A 21,224-nucleotide genomic window follows, 5' to 3' on the forward strand; every position below is an offset into this window, starting at 1 on the left:
GGGCTAAAGACATTCTTTTACAAGTTCCTAATAATTTAACTCTACTCCTCAGAATTCCATTCCCTTTGACATGCAGCTACTGGCATTATGTGACATGGTTAAATGTCTAGCTACCTTAAGCCAGCTTGTTAAGACTTTTGAGTTTTAGGTTAGCATCTATAAGCCTAGATCATACAATATTTGTAAGGATTAAAAAGAAAAGTGGGGGGCGGGGAGGGAAAGTGGGTAGAACAAACAAGCCATTGGATTTCATTTTATAGGAGATAACCCCAAAAGGAGTGGGTCCTGGTGAGTCTTACTTGGAAATCAGTTGAGGTGTGTACGGAGCAATGGGTTGATCTACCCAGGTAGAAGAATCCGGCAGACACTACACTGGGTGAGATGGGAGTGGAGAAATTCCGGAAGCAGGCCCTCCTGAGGCCTCACTACGTGCAGGCTTCTGCTCTGTTCTACTAGACCCTGCAGAGGAAACTGCCTTGATGGACTTTGGTGATGGTGGTGGTGGTTTAGTTGCTATGTCCAACTCTTGTGATCCCATAGACTACAGCCCTCCAGGCTCCTCTGTCCATGAGATTTCCCAGGCAAGGATACTGGAGTGGATTGCCATTGGATGGTATCACAATGTATTTATGTCAAACTCATCAAAATGTATACATTATGTCCAATTTTTTTTTTTTTTTGTATATTAAGTACATCTCAACAAAGCTTTAAAAAAAAAGCATCTGACTTTCTGTTTGATAAACCATAAAGTAATCAAAAGAAAGGCCTCAATAACAGTTTTGTGAGTTCTAGATGGTCAAAATATCAGCTCAGATTTAGTATGAGTATTGAAGCAATCGAGAAAGAGAAAGGATGAGGGGGTAGCTGAGGGGGTAGTTTTATGATAGGTAAATTATTATGTTGCACTGAAGACTGTAAATCTTTTTAATTACTAAATGCCAGTGGCCAGTGGTAGGTATTCTATGTAGTGGGTGAGGGATATTTATAAAAACCCAAAGGCAGGATAGAGTACATTTATTTTCACATTCTGTTGGGTTGCGGGGGGTAAGGAATACAGAGAGGAGCACAGCAAGCAGACGCTTTGGCTGAAGCTGAGGTGAGATGGGGGAAATACTTGGGGAGTTGAAGGTGTAGGTCACAGCAACAGGCCTCTTGGGCTTCATTTGCCTTTTCTCTGCTCACTGCTTAGCAAACAAGACTGAGAGAAGCCTAAAGAGGAGAGAGTCATACGCCCTTGGCCCTTCAGAAGGAAAGACACCTGCCCTTCCTCTCTGACAGCTTCTCTTCCCTCAACTTCTCCTCCAGATGTTCCGGAATGTGCGGGTGACAGGAACCATTCCAGGCTCACCTTATTTGGGCATCAGCAAACGTAATGATGCCACCAAAAGGAAAAGCCATAGATCCAGATCATCAGCATGGCAAGGGAAGCCACATGCCAGCAGAAGAAGGTGGTAACAAATAGAATATCATTTTTGTCATCATCCATCCATTTGTAGCCAGAGATTGGTTTGAACAGCATAAAGCCTATCTGAATCAGCCAAGAGCCTGCAATCATATACAAAAGAGCCTTCATCACCCAGAACCGCAGTGAGTTGGGAGCCCACAGCTCTGCGATCCCCACCAGCAGCAATAGGAACAAGACCTGGATGAACAGGATGTGACTCTGTAGCTCCACTCCTTCTGAGTCCTCCAAGTGAGACACCATCAGGGTCAGAATCAGAAACATGCTCAGCGCTTGGGCGCCTTGCTCCAGGGCAGGAGCCCTTTGGGGCAACACGTTCTGGCTCACCACGTCTACACATCCGCTCAGGAAGAAGGTTGCGTACAGAGTAAGATGCTGCCACTGTTTGTGGTACAAAAAGTCTCTCTGATGATATATCTTGCTGATAAGTACAAACTGCCCTTGAATGTTATGTAGTTCTTGGGCCACTAAAATAAAGCTGCTCAATATCTTCACCAGCCCCACATAGTGTATTTGCTGCAGCCTTGCCCATCTTCCTTGGCTCCAGGGACAACGTGGCGGGTACTGGACAGGGCAGTTGCATATCAAGGCCTTGGAGATGAGCCGTGCATGATAAAGTCCATAGAAGAAGATAGACAGTCCTGGGAACAGATGACCCTCGAAGCCTCCCATGAAACTGAAGGTAGGTCTGACCACAGGCAGAGACAAGAGGCTCAGGTGTGGTCACGTCAGGCTCTAGAGTCTGCAGTGAGCCTGTAGACTTTTTGAAGTCTACTTATATTCTCTATTCAGCTCATAGCATCCACATACAGAAGGAAAATGATCTTGGAAAAAACCCAATCTCACAGTGGGGTGGGTGTCATGGTTTCCGTTCTTGTCTTCTGCTCTGGTTCACTGATAGCTAATCAACCATTGCCAGATGAAGAAATAAACACATTATCCAGCACAATGCTTGGGCAACTTCCCTTCTCAGAGACTATGCTTCAGATTTCTCACTTCTACCTTCCTTCCTTCCTTCCCCAATTCACAGAATGTCAGGAAGTACTCAGAGAAAGCAGGGAGAACACACAATATAGGTAAACATCCTCATATATAAATCCATACAAATACTAGGAACAAATGCACTCTTCTGGGTATAAATAGTTAAGACTCACAAGTAAACATACACAGCCCAATTATTCTGATATTATTTGAGGATGACCAGAAAAATGCTCACTCCTGAGAATCTCTTCTGCTCATCTCCAGATAGACCTAAAAGTGCCACCACTTGAGGTTCCTTCCTTTGAGTTTCAGTGTTTTTTCAAATTATTTGGGCAAATAGCTTCTATGTAGAAGTTTTGTTGTTGTTGCTCAGTTGCTCAGTCATGTCCGACTCTTTACGACCCCATGGACTGCAGCACGCCAGGCTTCCCAGTCCTTCACCATCTCCCAGAACTTGCTCAAACTCATGTCCATTGAGTCGGTGATGCCATCCAACCATCTCATCCTCTGTTAACCCCGTCTCTCCCTGCCTTCAATCGTTCCCACCATCAGGGTCTTTTCTAATGATTTGGCTCTTTGCATTAGGTGGCCAAAGTATTGGAGCTTCAACTGCAGCATCAGTCCTTCCAAAGAATATTCAGGGTTGATCTCCTTTAAGATTGACTGGTTTGATCTCCTTGCTGTCCAAGGGACTCTCAAGAGTCTTCCCCAGTACCACAGTTCAAAGGCATCAGTTCTTCAGCACTCAGTATTTTTTATTGTCCAGCTCTCACATCTGTACATGACTACTGGAAAAACCATAGATTTGACTGTATGGACCTTTGCAGGCTAAGTGATGTTTCTGCTTTTTAATACACCATCTAGGTTTGTCATTGCTTTTCTTCCAAGGAGCAAGTGCCTTTTAATTTCATGGCTGCACTCACCATCTGCAGTGATTCTGGAGCCCAAGAAAATAAAGTCTGTCACTGTTTCCATTGTTTCCCCATCTATTTGCCATGAAGTGATGGGACTGGATGCCATAATCATAGTTTTTTGAAGGTTGAGTTTTAAGCCAGCCTTTTCACTCTCCTTTTTCACTTTCATCAAGAGGCTCTTCAGTTCCTCTTCACTTTCCGCCATAAGAGTGGTGTCATCTATGTATCTGAGGTTAATATTTCTCCCTGCATGCTTGATTCCAGCCTGTGCTTCATCCAACCTGGCAGTTCACATAATGTACTCTGCATACAACTAAATAAGCAGGGTGACAATATACAGCTTTAACATACTCCTTTTGACATACTCCTTTCCCAATTTTGAACCAGTCTGTTATTTCATGTCTGGTTCTAACTGTTGCTTCTAGACCTGCATAGAGGTTTCACAGGAGGCTGGCAAGGTGGTCTTGTATTCCCATCTCTTTAAGAATTTTCCACAATTTGTTGTGATCTACACAGTCAAAAGCTTTAGTGTAGTCAATGAAGCAGATGTTTTCCTGGAATTCTCTAGCTTTTTCTATGATCCAACTGATGTTTGCAATTTGATCTCTGGTTCCTCTGCCTCTTCTAAATCCAGCTTGTTGTATATCTGGAAATTCCCAGTTCACACACTGTTGAAGCCTAGCTTGATGGATTTTGAGCATCACTTTGCTAGCATGTGAAATGAGTTAAATTGTGCAGTAGTTTGAGCATTCCTTGGTATTGCCCTTCTTTGTGATTGGAAAGAAAACTGACCTTTTCCAGTCCTGTGGCCACTGCTGAGTTTTCCAAATTTGCTGGCATATTGAGTGCAGCACTTAACTATGCAGAGGTACTGATTTGAAATCTCTTGGGATTATGTCTTGCAAAAAGCATTTCAGTAAAAATTCCTAGGTAATTTTCTTTTTCAAAATAATTTTTATTCATTTATTTGTTTTTGGCCATGCTGGGTTTTTGTTGCCATGCAGGCTTTTTTCTTTTTTTTGGTAACAAGGACACAATTTAATGATTCTTATTTTTTTGTTTTTTGTTTTTTTACAAGTCAGGTGCCATAAACATTCAAATAATCCATCTTTTAGAAAGTACGTTTACAGCATCAAAAGAATTAAGATGAAATATAAACCTTTCTACTTACAATTTTTATACAGGTTAACCAAATCACAAATACCACAAATAAATGTTAAGTTGTAACAATATAATGAGTAAACATTCAGATTCTTAATAAAATCTTCCTTTAACATTTGTTTTTAACTCACCATTATACTAAGTAATCTATGCAGAATTTTGAGGTACAATACCAAGAAGGCACCAACAGTATAGAGCAGATAGGAAGCAGGTTTGGACCTTTCTTGGATGCTCCATGCGGAGAAAGCGCAGGGAAGGCCATGCGCTCCAGTGGAGCCCGTGCAGGCCTAGGCCAGCCCTGGGTTTCCCGTCTCTGACCCGCAACGCCGTGCGGCCGCTGTGCGGGAGGCCCTGGGTTCCTCTGCTGGACACGTCTCTCGTCTGCGCTAAGAGGGTCACACTTCAAACACCAGCACAATTTTAAAGCACGATCGCTTTAAAACGTATAAGCAGAAGGACCATGCAGGCTTTTTTCTGGTTGGAGAGAGCAGGGACTACTCTCTAGTTGCAGTGCGCACACTTCTCATTGAAACGACTTGTGGAGCCAGGCTCTAGAGCATGCAGGCTTCAATGGTGCAGCACATTGCTCAGTAGCTGAGATGCCTGTGCTCCTGGAGTGCATGGGCTTAGTTGCTCCATGGCATCTTCCCAGACCAGGGATCAAACCCATGTCTCCTGCACTGGCAGCTGGATTCTTTCCACTGAGCCACCAGGGAAGCCCAGGTAATTTTCTCATGCATACTAAATTTTGAGAATCACTGAATAAAATATAAGTACTTATAACAAAGAAGATCTTATTAAGTTAGTAACCTTCATGTGAATTAATCATCAAATATTTTTTCTCATAGGGAATCCTCCTATACTGTTGGTGGGAATGTGAATTGGCACAGCCACTATGGAGAGCTGTATGGAGATTCCTTAAAAAACTACAAATAGAGCTACCATAAGACCCTACAATTCCTCTCGTGGGCATATATCTGGAGAAAAACATGATCCGAAAGCATACATGGACCCCAGTGTTCATTGGAACATTGTTTACAATAGCCAAGACATGGAAGCAACCGAAATGTCCATCGACAGAGGAATGGATAAAGATGTGGTACATATATACAATGGAATATTATTCAGCCATTAAAAAGAATGAAGTAATGACATTTGCAGCAACACAGATGGACCTATAAAGAGTGTCATACTGAATGAAGTAAGACAGACAGAGGAGAAATATCATGTGAGATCCTTTAAATGTGGAATCTATAAAGAAATGACAGAAATGAATTTACTTACAGAACAGAAAGAGACTCAGACTTAGAAGATGACTTATGGTTGCCAAGAGGAAGGGGTAGGGAGATTGGTATGGTCATGTAACAAACTGCTATATTTAAAATGGATAACCAACAAGGACCTATTGTGTATGTAGCACATGCAACTCTGGTCAATGTTATGTGGCAGCCTGAATGTAAGAGATATTTGGGGGGAAATGGATACATGTGTATTTATGGCTGAGCCCCTTCACTGTTCACCTGAAACTATCAGAGCATTGATAATTGGCTATGTGTGCATGCCAAGTCACTTCAGTCACGTCCGATTCTTGTCAACCTGATGGACTGTAGCCCATCAGGCTCCTCTGTCCATGGGATTCTCCAAGCAAGAATACTGGAGTGGATTGCCATGCCCTCCTCCAGGGGATCTTCCCAACCCAGGGATTGAACCCATGTCTCTTATGTCTCCTGCACTGGCAGGTGGGTTCTTTACCACTAGTGCCACCTGAGAAAGTGAAAGTGAAATCGCTCAGTCTTGTCCGACTCTTTGCGACCTTGTGGTCTGGAGCCTACTAAGCTCCTCCGTCCATGGGATTCTCCAGGCAAGAATACTGCAGTGGGTTACCATTTCCTTCTCCAGGGGATCTTCCTGACTCAGGGATCGAACCCAGGTCTCCCGCAGTGGAGGCAGACGCTTTAACCTCTGAGCCACCAGGGAAGCCCACCTGAGAAGCCCATGTTAATTGGCTATACCCTGATACAAAATAAAAAGTTCACAAAACACATTGTCTCTCATGAAATAGCATTCATTTAGAGTGGTGATGGTCATATTATCCTTCATAACAGTCAATCAAATACAAGGAATGTCTCAAATTAATGACATTTTATATTGATCCTGTAGATTTCCATATTGGTTTATTTATCTTTTGTTGCTACTATGAATAGATCTTCCATTTTATTTTTACTGATGTAAGAAACTATAATATTATATTGATCTTTATATTAATCATTTTGTTGCATTTACATACTGTTCTTACTAATTTCCAAATGCTCTTATGTCATCATATCTATAAATAATGAAAAAATTATGTCCTTTTGGATATATTTTTGTATTTTCTAAATGCCTTTCCTAATTGAGTTGGCATGGTATAAATCTATTGCTGTTTTGTTTATGAAAGCTTCCCTCTTCTGAGAAGTGTCCCCCTCAAACCATCTCGGTTAAGTGGGAGCTGTCATCTATTAATAGATTCTGCTTTCCTAGTAACAGATCAGTCAAGGAATGGGCACTTGGTCCAGGGGACACGGGTTTGATCCCTAGTCTATGAAGATTCCATATGCCTTGGGGCCAACTAGGCCCATGGCCCACAACTACCAAGTCCACAAGCCACAATTGCTGAACTGCAACTATTGAAGCCTTTCTTGGTTTTAAGAGTGATAAATGTCCCTTCAAAGTGGTGGTATCAATTTTCATTCAACCCAAATTAATCAACAAGTTCTCTAGATTCTCCTTCCTAAGTAACTTTTCCGGTCTGTTCCTTCTAGTCCAAACCTACCCACCACATTTGTTCAGGGATCACCAACCCTGTATTGTTGCAGTATCTCTTGAGCAGGTTCTAATCCTCATCAATTTCTATCTACATTGCAACCATAGTGAGGCTTGGGGAATAAAGACCAAATCATACACTGGTTACTTTGAATTCTCTAGTGGCATCCCATGACTTGTGGATAAAATCCATGCCCTTAGAATGGGCTCCAAGGCCCCTCAAGTTTTGCCTTGGCCTCATTTCCAGTCTCTTCTCACATGTACCATTGTCTCCAGGCATATCAGAAGATTTCAGTTCAGTCTAGAATGGACTTCCTATTACATATTTTTTCTCTACCTGAGAAACTCTGCCTTTCCTTCAAGATTCAACTCAAACACTGCCTCCTCTCAGCTGGGAAGGACACCACTCATGCAACGTCATCTCGTCACCCATTTCACCAGTCCTTATTTCCTGGGAAGTCTCTGAAGCCAGAAACCATGTCCTGTTTTGTCTCTTTATTTTTTTTTAATTTTTATTATTCATTTACTTATCTTTGGTTGTGCTGGGTCTTCACTCTTACACACATGCTTTCTCTAGTTGTGGCAAGTGGGGGCTACTCTCTCGTTGTGGTGCGGGGGCTTCTCACTGCAATGGCTTCGTTATGCACAGCACGGGCTCGAGGTGTGCAGACTTCAGCAGTTTCAGCTCACAAGCTCAGAAGTTGCAGTGCACAGACGTGTGTGTCTGAGTTGCCCCTCAGAAAGTGGGATCTTCCTAGGCCAGGAAGAGTCCCCTGCATTGGCAGGTGGATTCTTTAACCACTGGACCACCTGGGAAGTCCTGTTTTGTCTCTTTAGAATCTAGCTCTATGCCTAAAGATACTCAATGGTTGTTTGATGGATAAATGAATACATGAATAAATTATCACATAAACACATAGTCTCTATCATAAAATGCTTATAATTTAGTTATAAAGACAGAATGGATACATACAAATGATACATACTAGGTCACTAATGCTAAGAGTGAAATACCAAATGAGTGAACAAATGACCAGAGTATGCAATTAGAAGAGAGAGCTCACTCCAGCTGTAGAAGTCAGGGCAAATGGGATCATTCCCAATGAAGGACTAGAGAGACTGACTTTTGTGAGCTCCACTTGTCCTTAATTAAACACAGAAGAGGGAGAATGAAGGGACGTGGATGACATGGCATAATTATAACTTCTCAGAGATACAGACTCCTTTTGTACAAACCAATGTTTTTCAACCATTTTCTTTTTTTTGTCCTCCCTAAGAAAGCTTTTCAACATATGTTCCCTTATAATCTCTTCATGAAAATTTAATACCTAGATATACTGTCTATATTTTTATGTCCATGGCCCTTTGGAAAGCCACAAACCATTGTAACATATAAAACCACACATTTGTAATTCCTCTGGGGTGGCAGTGCATTCTCTGTGGGCACATGGTGTAAACCAAGGGCGGAGTATGACCCAGCAAAGAATCTGTGCTCCATACTCTGATGCAGTACAGAGCTCACCTTCAAAAAATGTTTATCTTCAAAAAATGTTTTCTTTCAACAGTAGGCAGTAAGGGCTTCTTAGTGAGAGGTAGACGAGATGGCCTCAAAGATGCTTCCAAATTCCGGCTGTCAGAACCTAGAGATCTCTGGGGGAATGCCCTGGTATTTAATTAGAAAACTAATTTAATTAGTAAACTAAACCCATTAGGAAACTCATGTTCTGTTAGAGTGATGTGAGTGAAAATTGCTTTCCTCTTATTCCTCTCTAGTCAATAACAGGGTGACAACTGTAAGAGAGAAGGAAGTGTCATCAAAAAGCATATCTCTGGTTTGGAGGTTTTTGGCCAAAAATAGATGAAATGCAAATCAGGAGATTCAGTTTGTCCAAGTGTGGTAGAAACCATGAGCTCCCCTCTATTAAGCCAGACATAGCACTGATGGGGCACCCACCAATGATGAGGAAAAAGCAGGTGCAAGACTCACTCACTGACGCTCTGTGACCCCACAAGCAAAGGCCTCCGCAAAACACTCCTGGAACTACTGTGGACGCTTGGCTACTTGATGGTTTGCCCCAGGGACAGAATCTAATGGGCATAGGTCTCAACAATAGAGCATGCATCTTGCTACACATCAGAATCACTAAAGAAGAACTTTATTGAAATGTAGAGTACTAAGCTTTTTAAAAACATATAAAGAGTATTCAGGGCCTTCCCTAGTGGCTCAGAGGTAAAGAATCTGCCTGCCAATGTAGGAGAAACATGAGTTCGATCCCTGATCTGGGAAGATACCATATTCCAGCGAGCAACTAAGCCCGTGTGCCACAGCTATTGAACCTGTACTCTAAGAGCCCAGGAGCCACAATTACTGAAGCCTTCATGCTCTAGAGCCCATGCACTGCAACGAGAAGCCACTGCAATGAGAAGCTGTGCACCACAACTAGAGAACAGCCTCTGCTTGCCGCAACTAGATAAAAGCCCACACACCCACAAAGACCCAGCACAGTCAAAAACAAATAAAGAAGTTTTTAAAATGCAGGGTACGCAGACTGACTCTACTGAATAGTCTCTTAAGTTGGGGTCCAGGAATCCACACCTTGAGTCACACACCCTCTCCTGACACTGGTGATCCCAGTGCAGGCTATCTTTCCCCTGATGCTTGGAAACTGTTGCCCGAGATTAGAAAACACCACTCTGGTTATCAGGTCACACCTGGAAACTATCTTCCTGCCCTCAACTGACCTACAGATTCCCACAGGAGTGTGGGTAACACCTTTATAAAGCATAATCCAAAAGTAACTTACCAAGAAAGGCTGGCATATAGGAGAGAAAGGGAGGACAGGGGAGGAAGGTGGCTAGGAGGGGGATGGGCTGGGGAGGGAGAGGGGAGGGAGGGTGGAGGAGAGAAAGGGAGATGGAGAAGGTGAGGGAGAACACAGAGAACTCTGCAGAAAGAAGACAAAGAAGGTGAACACAGCCCAGCCCCTGAGAGTGAGAGGTGATGAAAGGGGGAAACAAGGGAGCTAGAAGGCTGTGCTTTCTCTCTCTAGGTAGGAGAGAAGAAAGAAGCCCTCCTTGTCCAGCCTCAGGAGACAGTATCCATTGGTAATTAAGAAAATGGATGTATGAGACCTACTTTGGCTAATTGTTGGGCAGATGTTTTAAAACAAGGTATTTATCTTCTCTAAGACTTATTCTCCTCATGAGTAAATGTGGAATTGTAATTGTGAGGATTCCATGAATTAGTGCATTTTAAAGCAAGTTACAAACGTAAGGTACTTTAGGCTGTTAATCTCAGAACTGGATGAGACCGCAGGGTCTATTTCCTCCGAGTCCCTTTTTTCTTAGAGGAAGAAATTGAAGCCCAGAGAGAAGTGACCCACAGGATGTCACATGGTGACTGGTGAGTGGGTAACAGTATATGCTGAGATACTCAGTCACAAGCTTTCAAGAAGTTTAAAAGAACCCCCAGTCCAGCACCAGGCAAAAGGGGCAGGAAGCGGGGGAAGACTCCCAGTCAGCCCCCTCCACTGACGGCTCCGAGGCCTCAGGATAGCCAAGTACTCTGGGTGGTCCACAAGCTGGATCTTGTTCTGCCCCACCCTGCCCAACCCCTCAGCCATCTCGTTAAGAGGAAAGGCCAAGTGAGGCATCCTCAGAATTGGGGGACAGTGAGAGCCAGCATCAAATGAGCAGAAGCAGCCCATCCCCACACACGTCCACCATTAAAATGCTCACTTGAATGCACCCTCAAGACTGAAATGCAGCTGGAAAAGGTTCTAATGAGATCAGGCTGGGCTTCCTAATAGAAGGATGTGTTGGCTGAAGTTGGCTGGAGTGGCTAGTCAATATGGACTCCAGGAACTCAGATGCTTAGAAGCAGGAATGTATCTGTCTTTATCCAGTGCTAACCAAGGAGAAAGATTGGATTGGGGAGGAAATCTGTACTATACTAAAGAAGTGAAATCTTTTTGGAGAAGGGACAATTTATCAAGCCTTTCCTTTACCTGCTTTATTTTCTCCATGAGTACATTTAGTTATCTGTGTCCTGAGTCAATGTTCTGAACTAACTTATCCCTTGCTACGGTGATCTCAGGTGAGGAGCAGGGTCGGGGTGGAGCATGGATGGGTGGAGGGGGCATGGGTGTCACATAGGCAGGCACAAGTAATTCAGTCCCTGGAAAGACATATCCTTTAATGTTAATGAATACACTTGGCCTTCTGGTTTGTAAATGTCCATTAGTCTTTCAGAACCTAAACAGACTGATAAAAGTGAACTTCTGGATCTGTAAAGCTGAGGTGTTGGTCCCACTCAGGATTTATCCTGCCTTCCTGTAAGCCCCAAGCTCTGCCACAGCCTACTTTCCACCATCTCAGCTAAACAATACTCTAATCCTGCCCAGATCACATACTTACACTTAAGGGAAACACACCAGAAATGCCAATGCCTTAACCCATTTCATTTCAACAAATGTGTATTAACCAGCTATAATCAGCCAGACACTATACCAAAAGCTAGTATTACAAAGATAAGTAAGACACAGCACCTGCCTTCAAGGGACTCAGAGGCAGTACCTCGTCACTCCAAGTGTAAGTCACAGACCACCAGTGTCAGCATCACTGTGGAGCTTGTTAGGAATGCAGACTCCCAGGCCCTAAGCCACACTTACTGAACCTGAATCTGTATTTTGCTAGGATCTCCAGGTAATTTGTATGCATATAAAGTTTGAGAAGTACAGATCTGGTAGAAAAGATCCAACTAAAGCTATCTTGAATTAAACTTTGTGGAGGTGAAATAAGCCAAGTATGGTGGGAATAGCAAGAAGGGTCTGGTTAATTCTGAGGGAGGAGTAGCCATTTGCACTGAAACTGAACTGGCCGACAACTTGGGGCTGGGAGCAACTGAGAGTAGGTAGGGGCATTCATTCATTCATGGAACAGGACATGAGTAAAGCTGTGAATGTGTGCGGTGTGTGGGATGCGGGTGGGGGTGGAGGTGAGGGAGAGGCTAGGCTACGTACAGAGTCAGATCAGGACAGACTGGAACAAAGGTCTTTCAGGAGCTCCTAAATCATGGATGGTGGCCCAGCCCATATGTGCTGTGTTCTTTGCACGGCCCTTGGCACCAGCCTTCCACACTAGGATCCGACCAGTGTGTGGACAGGGACAAGCTTCTTCCCAATTCCTGGCTCTCGGTGACCCCTGGAGGATGAGGGACTGGTGTTTGCAGACAGACAGCAAAGGATGCCGAGTCTCAGATCTCATGCCAGGCCACCTGGCCGCTGGCAATGACTCTGCAGAATGACCTTGGTAGGAAGTGGATGCACAGATTCCCACGGATTTCCCACAGATCCCTGGCAGCCCAAACAGCCTCTGGGGAGAAGGCTTCTCCCTTATTCAGCTTGTAAGAGAAGCTGACTCTGGAGAAAGTTGAGAAACTAATGACATACAATGGAAGGGGATTGAGGCAGAGTCTGGGGGCTGTGTTCCTGTCCTGACCCAGCCTCTAGCTGTGTGACCATAAGGAAGTCTCTGGGTCTCAGTCATAAAATGAAGAAGATGGGCCAGGTGATTCCTAGGTCCTTTCCAGCCCTGACAGCCTGTGATTCTGGAGACTTCTAGTTTTAGAAAGGTCTGCCATGTTCCCCTTTTTTTCAAATTACTTAGATTCTTTAGGAATTTACTGCCCAGTAGCAAAATAAAACATCCTGGAAAAAAATTAAAAAAAAAAAAAAAGACATCTTGGGAACAGGATCTCCGCCCAACTAACAAGAGCACCTGGATTATATTGTCTATCAGGGTTATATTTAGAGGACTAGATACATAGATAGATTATAAAACAGACATGAGACATCTACCATGTGCTGTGTTTGGCAACTGAACACCAAAAATACAGTCTTTGATTCCGGCCAAAATGTCGTCATATATATTTGGAGAAATATGACACATATTAGTAAAGAAGGAAGTAGTATATAATTCCATAATAAAGTGTTCTGTCAGTGATCATTGTTAATATTTCACAGTGCTAAACATTTTATAGGAAATACCACATTTACCCCACTCAAACCTATGAGGTAATAAATCATTTAACACGTTTTTGCCTGTAAATAATAGAAAACCCTGCTGCTGCTGGCTTAAGCATTAAGAAATTTACTCTCTCACTGAACGAGAAACCCAGAGGTAGTGTAGCTTCAGAGCTGATTAATATGATGACTGAATGAAATCATCAAGGGTCCAGTTTACTTCTAGTTTTCTTCTCTGCCATTCTCTTTGGCCTTGTGCTCAGATTAGCAACCGTCATGGCTTCAAGATGCTGCCACACTTAGAGACACCAAATAGAATGTCCAGTGGCAGGAGAAGACAGCTCTATTTTGTATATAAAATATTCCTTTATGATGGAATTGTTTACCAGAAGAACTAGAGCAGGCTTCCCCTCCTATCTCTCTGCCCAGACTTGAATTTCATTCCACCCCTAAACCCACCAGCAGCAAGGGAATCACCACTGGGCTCAGACTACTGTACTCCACTTCACTCCTTGCCCATGGCTGGTAAGCAGGCCTGCCTCTCTCTGAGAGGGAGGAGGGAACTAGTGAAGAAAAGGGAGAGGGGAGTGTTCTATAGGAAGAATAGAGAGGCAAGTGGTTTTTAAGGCAAAAAAATTACTTTTTACAGTTTCAGAAATGGAAATTTCAAGAATTAAGTAACTTGTTCAAGGTCATACAACTTGTGAGTAGCAGAGCTGGGATTCAGAACAGAGCCCACACCCTGACACATTCCAAATCAGGTCAAAGTCACCTGTCTTCTGCAGCCTCCCCTGCCTTCCTGACCTCAGCCTCCAGGCAGTTACTCACTCTGGGGTCAGAGGCTTCTTGCCCTCTCAAGGGTGCAATGCACAGATGCTATTACTCTCCAGGCCTCCTCCAGGGCCAGGATTCATCCATCGTTTTATTTCTCTTTTTCCCCCCTTTCCCCAGGCTTAGTTACTTTTAAAATAAACCTCCATCTACTCTCCTCATTTTCCTTCTCAGTATAAAACATACCTCTTTTCTTTTGCCTCTTCCTCAACCTTACCACTGCCCAGAACTCAGTCCTAATACCAGGAAATATTTAGAATAACCCAAGGCTCAGACTTTGGACCCTGACAAGCCAAAGTTTCAATTCTGGCTCTGCCATGTACTAGCCATGTGATTTCAGGCTAATGACTGAACCTCTCTATGCCTCAGTCTCCTTACCTGTAAAATGAGGATAATTACCACACAAGGTTATAGTAAGACTTGAATGAGACAAAGTTTAGCATTGCCTTCAATAAATGGGAGTTATTAGCAGCTCGTCAGGCTCCACTGTCCATGGAATTCTCCAGGCAAGAATACTGGAGTGGGTAGCCATTCCTTTCTCCAGGGGACCTTCCCAACCAAGGGATTGAACCTAGGTCTCCCACATTGCAGGCAGATTCTTTACTGTTTGAGCCACCAGGAAACCCTATTTTTCTTATTTAGTACAATAAAAATGAAAATTCATGTTACCATAGTTTGTGGAGCTTTCTCCACATTATCTGGCTTGATCCTCACAACGGCCATGCTAGGGGGAGGATGCTCCCTCCCTGTGATGCTGAGGAGACTGTCTGAGAGAGGTGAAGAGCTTTGTTTCGTTTAGATGCTTCTAGTACATTCTACGGTCCGTCCTTGGGGTGCTAGTCCCTCACTATGTGTGTCAGCTCACCCTCGTGTTGTGGATTATCTGTTATGGGCTGGAATGTGACTGTTTCCCACTCCTAAACTCATATGTTGGAGTCCTAACCTCCAATGCCTCAGAATGTGACCTGATTTGAAAATAGGTATATTGCAGATGTAACTGTATGAGTGAAGATGAGACCAGAAGGAAGTAGGATGACCTAATACTAATGGGACTGGTGTCCTTACAAAAAGAAGAAATTTGGAGCACGTCCCTGGTGGTCCAGTGGTTAAGAAGACGCCTTGCAATGCAGGGGGATGAGGGTTCGATCTCTGACTGGGGAACTAAGATCCCACATGCTGCAGAGCAGCTAAGCCTGCAAGCTGACCGAGCCCACATGCCACAATTAGACAGTCTGTGTGCTGCAACAAAGATCCTATGTGCCACAATCAAACACAGCCAAATAAATAAATACAATTAAAAAAAATAAAGAGGAAATTTGGATACACACACACACACAGGGAGAATACCATGTAAAATGAGGGCAGAAATTGGGGTGATGTTTCTATACCACGAGGAACACCAAGGATTTTCAGTAAACCACCAGAAGCCTCGGAAGGAACCAACTCTGCTGACACCTTTATGCAGAAATCTGTGTTTCAGTTCCCCCTCATCCATACTTTTGGCATGAACATCCTAGCTGGTAGGGTATCTCTGTGGGTTCATTCCCATTGCCTGCCCCAGGGTTAACTCATGAGCCTGGCATCTAGCTCTGTGTTACAGTTTATATTTTATCACCTGGGGATTTGGGGCTTCTTTAGAGCTTGGATAACAATTGATAATCTTCTGTACCATTTTTCTAGATCCCTCATAGATGCATTAATATACAATATTTGTTTCAGGAAACTCAACTCAATGCTCTGTAGTGACCTAAATAGGAAGGAAATTTTAAAAAGAGGTGATATATACATACATATATATATATATACACATATATATATATATATATGATTTCCTTTGCTGTACAGCTGAAAATAACACAACATTGTAAAGTAACTATACTCCAAGAAAAATGAAAAAATAATAATCTTGTTTGCTACTTCTTATTTATTTTATCCAGCATTGTTGTTGTTTAGTCACTAAGTCCTGTCTGACTCTTTGTAACTCTACAGAGTGTAGCCCGCCAGGCTCCTCTGTCCATGGGACTTTCCAGGCAAGAATACTGGAGTGGGTTGCCATTTTCTTCTCCAGGGGATCTTCCCAATCCAGGAACAGAACCTGGGTCTCCTGCATTGCAGGTAGATTCTTTAGCATCTGAGCCACCAGAAGCCTAAAATAGAGGTGGGATATGGGATTAAATCAGTCTGTTATGTTGCCAAAAAATGGAAGTCCTTGGAGTAGATATAAAGAGAAGCTCATTTTCTAATTCATTTATGCAAACAAATTATTTTTTAGTGACAATGAAACCTAAGCTTATTTGTCATCAAATTGTCCAGGAAACAAATTAAATTGGGTGTTTGTTTTCAGTTTTTAAAATAATTTTAGACATTAATATCAATAAAATGTGTTGAAACATCTCTGGTACCTTAAATAAGGTGTGGTGAATATAGTTTGATTTGTTATTTTTAATGGCTCAGTTAGTTGTCTAGTTGTACCATCATACAGTCAGGGACATCTTAAGGCAGGGAGTGGGATACACAGGGGGTGCTGTGACTATTTACACTTCAGCTCAAGCTGTTAGTGTCATTTCAGTTTTGTTCGGCTTGTCAAGAGTTTGTTTGTTTGTTTGTTTTCCTTAGGCTACCAGCTAGTTCTTATCTGCTGTCAATATGTCAATTTTCCCTTCAATTAATATGCTGTTTTTAATCTATGACCTAGTCAATGAATTAGGGAGATACACTTATTCAGTTCAGTTCAGTTGCTCAGTCGTGTCTGATTCTTTGCGACCCCATGGACCGCAGCACGCCAGGCCTCCCTGTCCATCACCAACTCCTGGAGTTTACTCAAACCCATGTCCATTGAGTTGGTGATGCCATCCAGCCTTCTCATCCTCTGTTGACCCCTTCTCCTCCTGCCCCCAATCCTTCCCAGCATCAGGGTCTTTTCTAATGAGTCAACTCTTTGCATGAGGTGGCCAAAGTATTGGAGTTTCGGCTTCAGCATCAGTCCTTCCAATGAACACCCAGGACTGATCTCCTTTAGGATGGACTGGTTGAGTCTCCTTGCAGTCCAAGGGACTCTCAAGAGTCTTCTTCAACACCATAGTTCAAAAGCATCAATTCTTCGGCACTCAGCTTTCTTCACAGTCCAAATCTCACATCCACACATGACCACTGGAAAAACCATAGCCTTGACCAGACAGACCTTTGTGGGCAAAGTAATGTCTCTGCTTTTTAATATGCTATCTAGGTTGGTCATAACTTTCCTTCCAAGGAGTAAGTGTCTTTTAATTTCATGGCTGCAGTCACCATCTGCAGTGATTTTGGAGCCCAAAAAAATAAAGTCTGACACTGTTTCCACTGTCTCCCCATCTATTTCCCATGAAGTGATGGGACCAGATGCCATGATCTTAGTTTCCTGAATATTAAGCTTTAAGCCAACTTTTTCACTCTCCTCTTTCACTTTCATCAAGAGGCTTTTTAGTTCTTCACTCTCTGCCATAAGGGTGGTGTCATCTGCATATCTGAGGTTATTGATATTTCTCCCAGCAATCTTGATTCCAGCTTGTGCTTTTTCCAGCCCAGTGTTTCTCATGATGTACTCTGCATATATGTTAAATAAGCAGGGTGACAATATACAGCCTTGACGTACTCCTTTTCCTATTTGGAACCAGTCTATTGTTCCATGTCCAGCTCTTTTTTTTTTCCATTTATTTTTATTAGTTGGAGGCTAATTACTTTACAATATTGTAGTGGTTTTTGCCATACATTGACATGAATCAGCCATGGATTTACATGTGTTCCCCATCCCAATTCCCGCTCCCACCTCCCTCCCCATCCCATCCCTCTGGGTCTTCCCAGTGCACCAGCCCTGAGCAGTTGTCTCATGCATCCAAGCTGGGCTGGTGATCAGTTTCACCCTTGATAGTATACTGGTTTCAATGCTATTCTCTCAGAACATCCCACCCTTGCCTTCTCCCACAGAGTCCAAAAGTCTGTTCTGTACATCTGTGTCTCTTTTTCTGTTTTGCATATAGCGTTATTGTTACCATCTTTTTAAAATCCATATATATGCGTTAGTATACTGTATTGGTCTTTATCTTTCTGGCTTACTTCACTCTGTATAACGGGCTCCAGTTTCATCCATCTCATTAGAACTGATTCAAATGAATTCTTTTTAATGGCTGAGTAATATTCCATGGTGTATATGTACCACAGCTTCCTTATCCATTCGTCTGCTGATGGGCATCTAGGTTGCTTCCATGTCCTGGCTATTATAAACAGTGCTGCGATGAACATTGGGGTGCACGTGTCTCTTTCAGATCTGGTTTCCTCGGTGTATATGCCCAGAAGTGGGATTGCTGGGTCATATGGCAGTTCTATTTCCAGTTTTTTAAGGAATCTCCACACTGTTCTCCATAGCAGCTGTACTAGTTTGCATTCCCACCAACAGTGTAAGAGGGTTCCTTTTCTCCACACCCTCTCCAGCATTTATTGCTTGTAGACTTTTGGATAGCAGCCATCCTGACTGGCATGTAATGGTACCTCATTGTGGTTTTGATTTGAATTTCTCTGATAATGAGTGATGTTGAGCATCTTTTCATGTGTTTGTTAGCCATCTGTATGTCTTCTTTGGAGAAATGTCTGTTTAGTTCTTTGGCCCATTTTTTGATTGGGTCATTTATTTTTCTGGAGTTGAGCTGCAGGAGTTGCTTGTATATTTTTGAGATTAATCCTTTGTTTGTTGCTTCATTTGCTATTATTTTCTCCCATTCTGAAGGCTGTCTTTTCACCTTGTATATAGTTTCCTTTGTTGTGAAAAAGCTTTTAAGTTTATTTAGGTCCCATTTGTTTATTTTTGCTTTTATTTCCAATATTCTGGGAGGTGGGTCATAGAGGATCCTGCTGTGATTTATGTCGGAGGGTGTTTTGCCTATGTTCTCCTCTAGGAGTTTTATAGTTTCTGGTCTTACATTTAGATCTTTAATCCATTTTGAGTTTATTTTTGTGTATGGTGTTAGAAAGTGTTCTAGTTTCATTCTTTTACAAGTGGTTGACCAGTTTTCCCAGCACCACTTGTTCAAGAGGTTGTCTTTTTTCCACTGTATATCCTTGCCTCCTTTGTCAAAGATAAGGTGTCCATGGGTTCGTGGATTTATCTCTGGGCTTTCTATTCTGTTCCATTGATCTATATTTCTGTCTTTGTGCCAGTACCATACTGTCTTGATGACTGTGGCTTTGTAGTAGAGCCTGAAGTCAGGCAGGTTGTCTTAAAAATATGGAATGCTTCATGAATTTGCGTGTCATTCTTGCACAGGGGCCATGCTAATCTTCTCTGTATCGTTCCAATTTTAGTATATGTGCTGCCGAAGTGAGCACCATGTCCAGTTCTTACTAACATTGCATAATGAAAGATCGAATTGGTGCTGAGTGAGGTTTCTAGATACCTCTCAGCAAGGCTGAGGTTCACTACTGGAACTTTAGAAGGTTGATTCCAGTTAAAGTATGTGTATGTGTGTGTGTGTTTAATATTTATTTATTTGGCTGCACCGGGTCTTAGTTGCAGCATGTAGGATCTTCAATCTTTATTGCAGTATGCAAACACTTAGTTGCGGCATGTGGGATCTAATTCCCTGACCAGGGGTTGAACCCAGGTCCCCTGCACTGGAAGTGCAGAGGCTTAGTCACTGGACCACCAGGGAAGCCCCAGCTAAAGTTTTTAAGAGTGCTCTTTTCTCTTGCACCTTCTCTATGTTCTGGATACTTGAGGTTTTCTATTTATAATCTTCCAAAAGGAAGTGAAGTGTAACTATGGATATTATTCTCAGAGATTCCTCACTTCAACACTTAACTCCATGCATAAAAATATGGATTTGAATGCTCTTTCATTTTTCTTTCTGTGTGCCCTCCCTCTCCCAGCTAATACTGCTCTGTCCTCCTCTCTAAGCATGCATGCAAGCAGCATATTGTTATGAAATAAAATTGGCTTCACAAAACAGTGATGAAATAAAATTAAAAAATAAAATTGGATCCCCCAGTCAAATTCTTAATTTTTCTTATGACATAACCTTGGAAAGTAATATAGCTGCTCTGAATCTCAATCATCTAATTAAAAAGAGTGATAATTCTTCTAAGTTGTGAAAACTGAAGTGGTAACGCTTGTGAAAGCATTTTCTAAAAATATTGTCATTAACCAGTGTAATCTTCTCACATATCCTTGTTGCTAACAATTATTGAGAACTATTCTGCGATAGACACTGAGTTAGGCTTTATAGTTTTTTTCTCATTTTGTTGTTGTTCAGTCGCTCAGTCATGTCCAACTCTTTGCAATCCCATGAACTGGAGCACGTCAGGCTTCCCTGCCCTTTACCATCTCCTGGAGCTTGCTCAAACTCATGTCCATTGAGTCAGTGATGCCATCCAACCATCTCATTCTCTGTCGTCCTCTTCTCCTCCTGCCCTCAACCTTTCCTAGCATCAAGGTCTTTTCCAGTGTGTTGGCTCTTTGCATCAGGTGGCCAAAGTATTGGAGCTTCAGCTTCAGCATCAGTCCCTCCAATGAATATTCAGATTGAATTCCTCTAGGATTGACTGGTTGGATCTCCTTGCAGTCCAAGGGACTCTCAAGGGTTTTCTTCAACACAATAGTTCAAAAGCATCAATTCTTCAGTGCTAAGCCTTCTTTATGGTCCAACCCTTACAGCCCACATATGACTACTGGAAAAACCATGGCTTTGACATATATGGACCTTTTTCTCATTAATCATCACAAAAAACCCCCTAATTTGTGCTAACAATAATGCTAATTTTATCCTCATGAGGATGAGAAAACTGATGCTTAGAAGGGCTAAGTATTTAACCCAAGTTCATGCAGGTGATAAGTATTAGAGTGTTTAAGCTCAGGCAGAAGATTCCAGGCCCTAGTTCTGAGTCTCCATACAATGGCAGAATTCAGACATTTTGCTGGTGGCATCAGGGAAGGAGGAAGGAGAGCAGGCTAGGGAAGTCCCCTCAGATCACATCCCCATGCATGGCTGTCTCTCCACCATTCTCTCTTCAGGCACAGAAGCAGTC

General features: G+C 42.7%; 1 protein-coding gene and 1 non-coding gene across 2 annotated transcripts; both read right to left on the reverse strand.

The window, feature by feature from the left end:
* Window positions 1-1,327: 1,327 nt before the first annotated feature.
* On the reverse strand, window positions 1,328-2,134 carry LOC122452390 (transmembrane epididymal protein 1-like). Its single transcript, XM_043485954.1, has one exon. The coding sequence runs from the start codon at window positions 2,132-2,134 to the stop codon at window positions 1,361-1,363; it is 774 nt and encodes a 257-aa protein (XP_043341889.1). The 3' UTR covers window positions 1,328-1,360.
* A 17,288-nt stretch (window positions 2,135-19,422) lies between these two features.
* LOC122452601 lies at window positions 19,423-19,529 on the reverse strand. The gene has a single exon (XR_006272765.1). It is a non-coding gene; the product is annotated as a U6 spliceosomal RNA (small nuclear RNA).
* Window positions 19,530-21,224: the final 1,695 nt, after the last annotated feature.

This window comes from Cervus canadensis, chromosome 13 (assembly GCF_019320065.1).
Source record: "Cervus canadensis isolate Bull #8, Minnesota chromosome 13, ASM1932006v1, whole genome shotgun sequence".
NCBI lineage: Eukaryota > Metazoa > Chordata > Mammalia > Artiodactyla > Cervidae > Cervus > Cervus canadensis.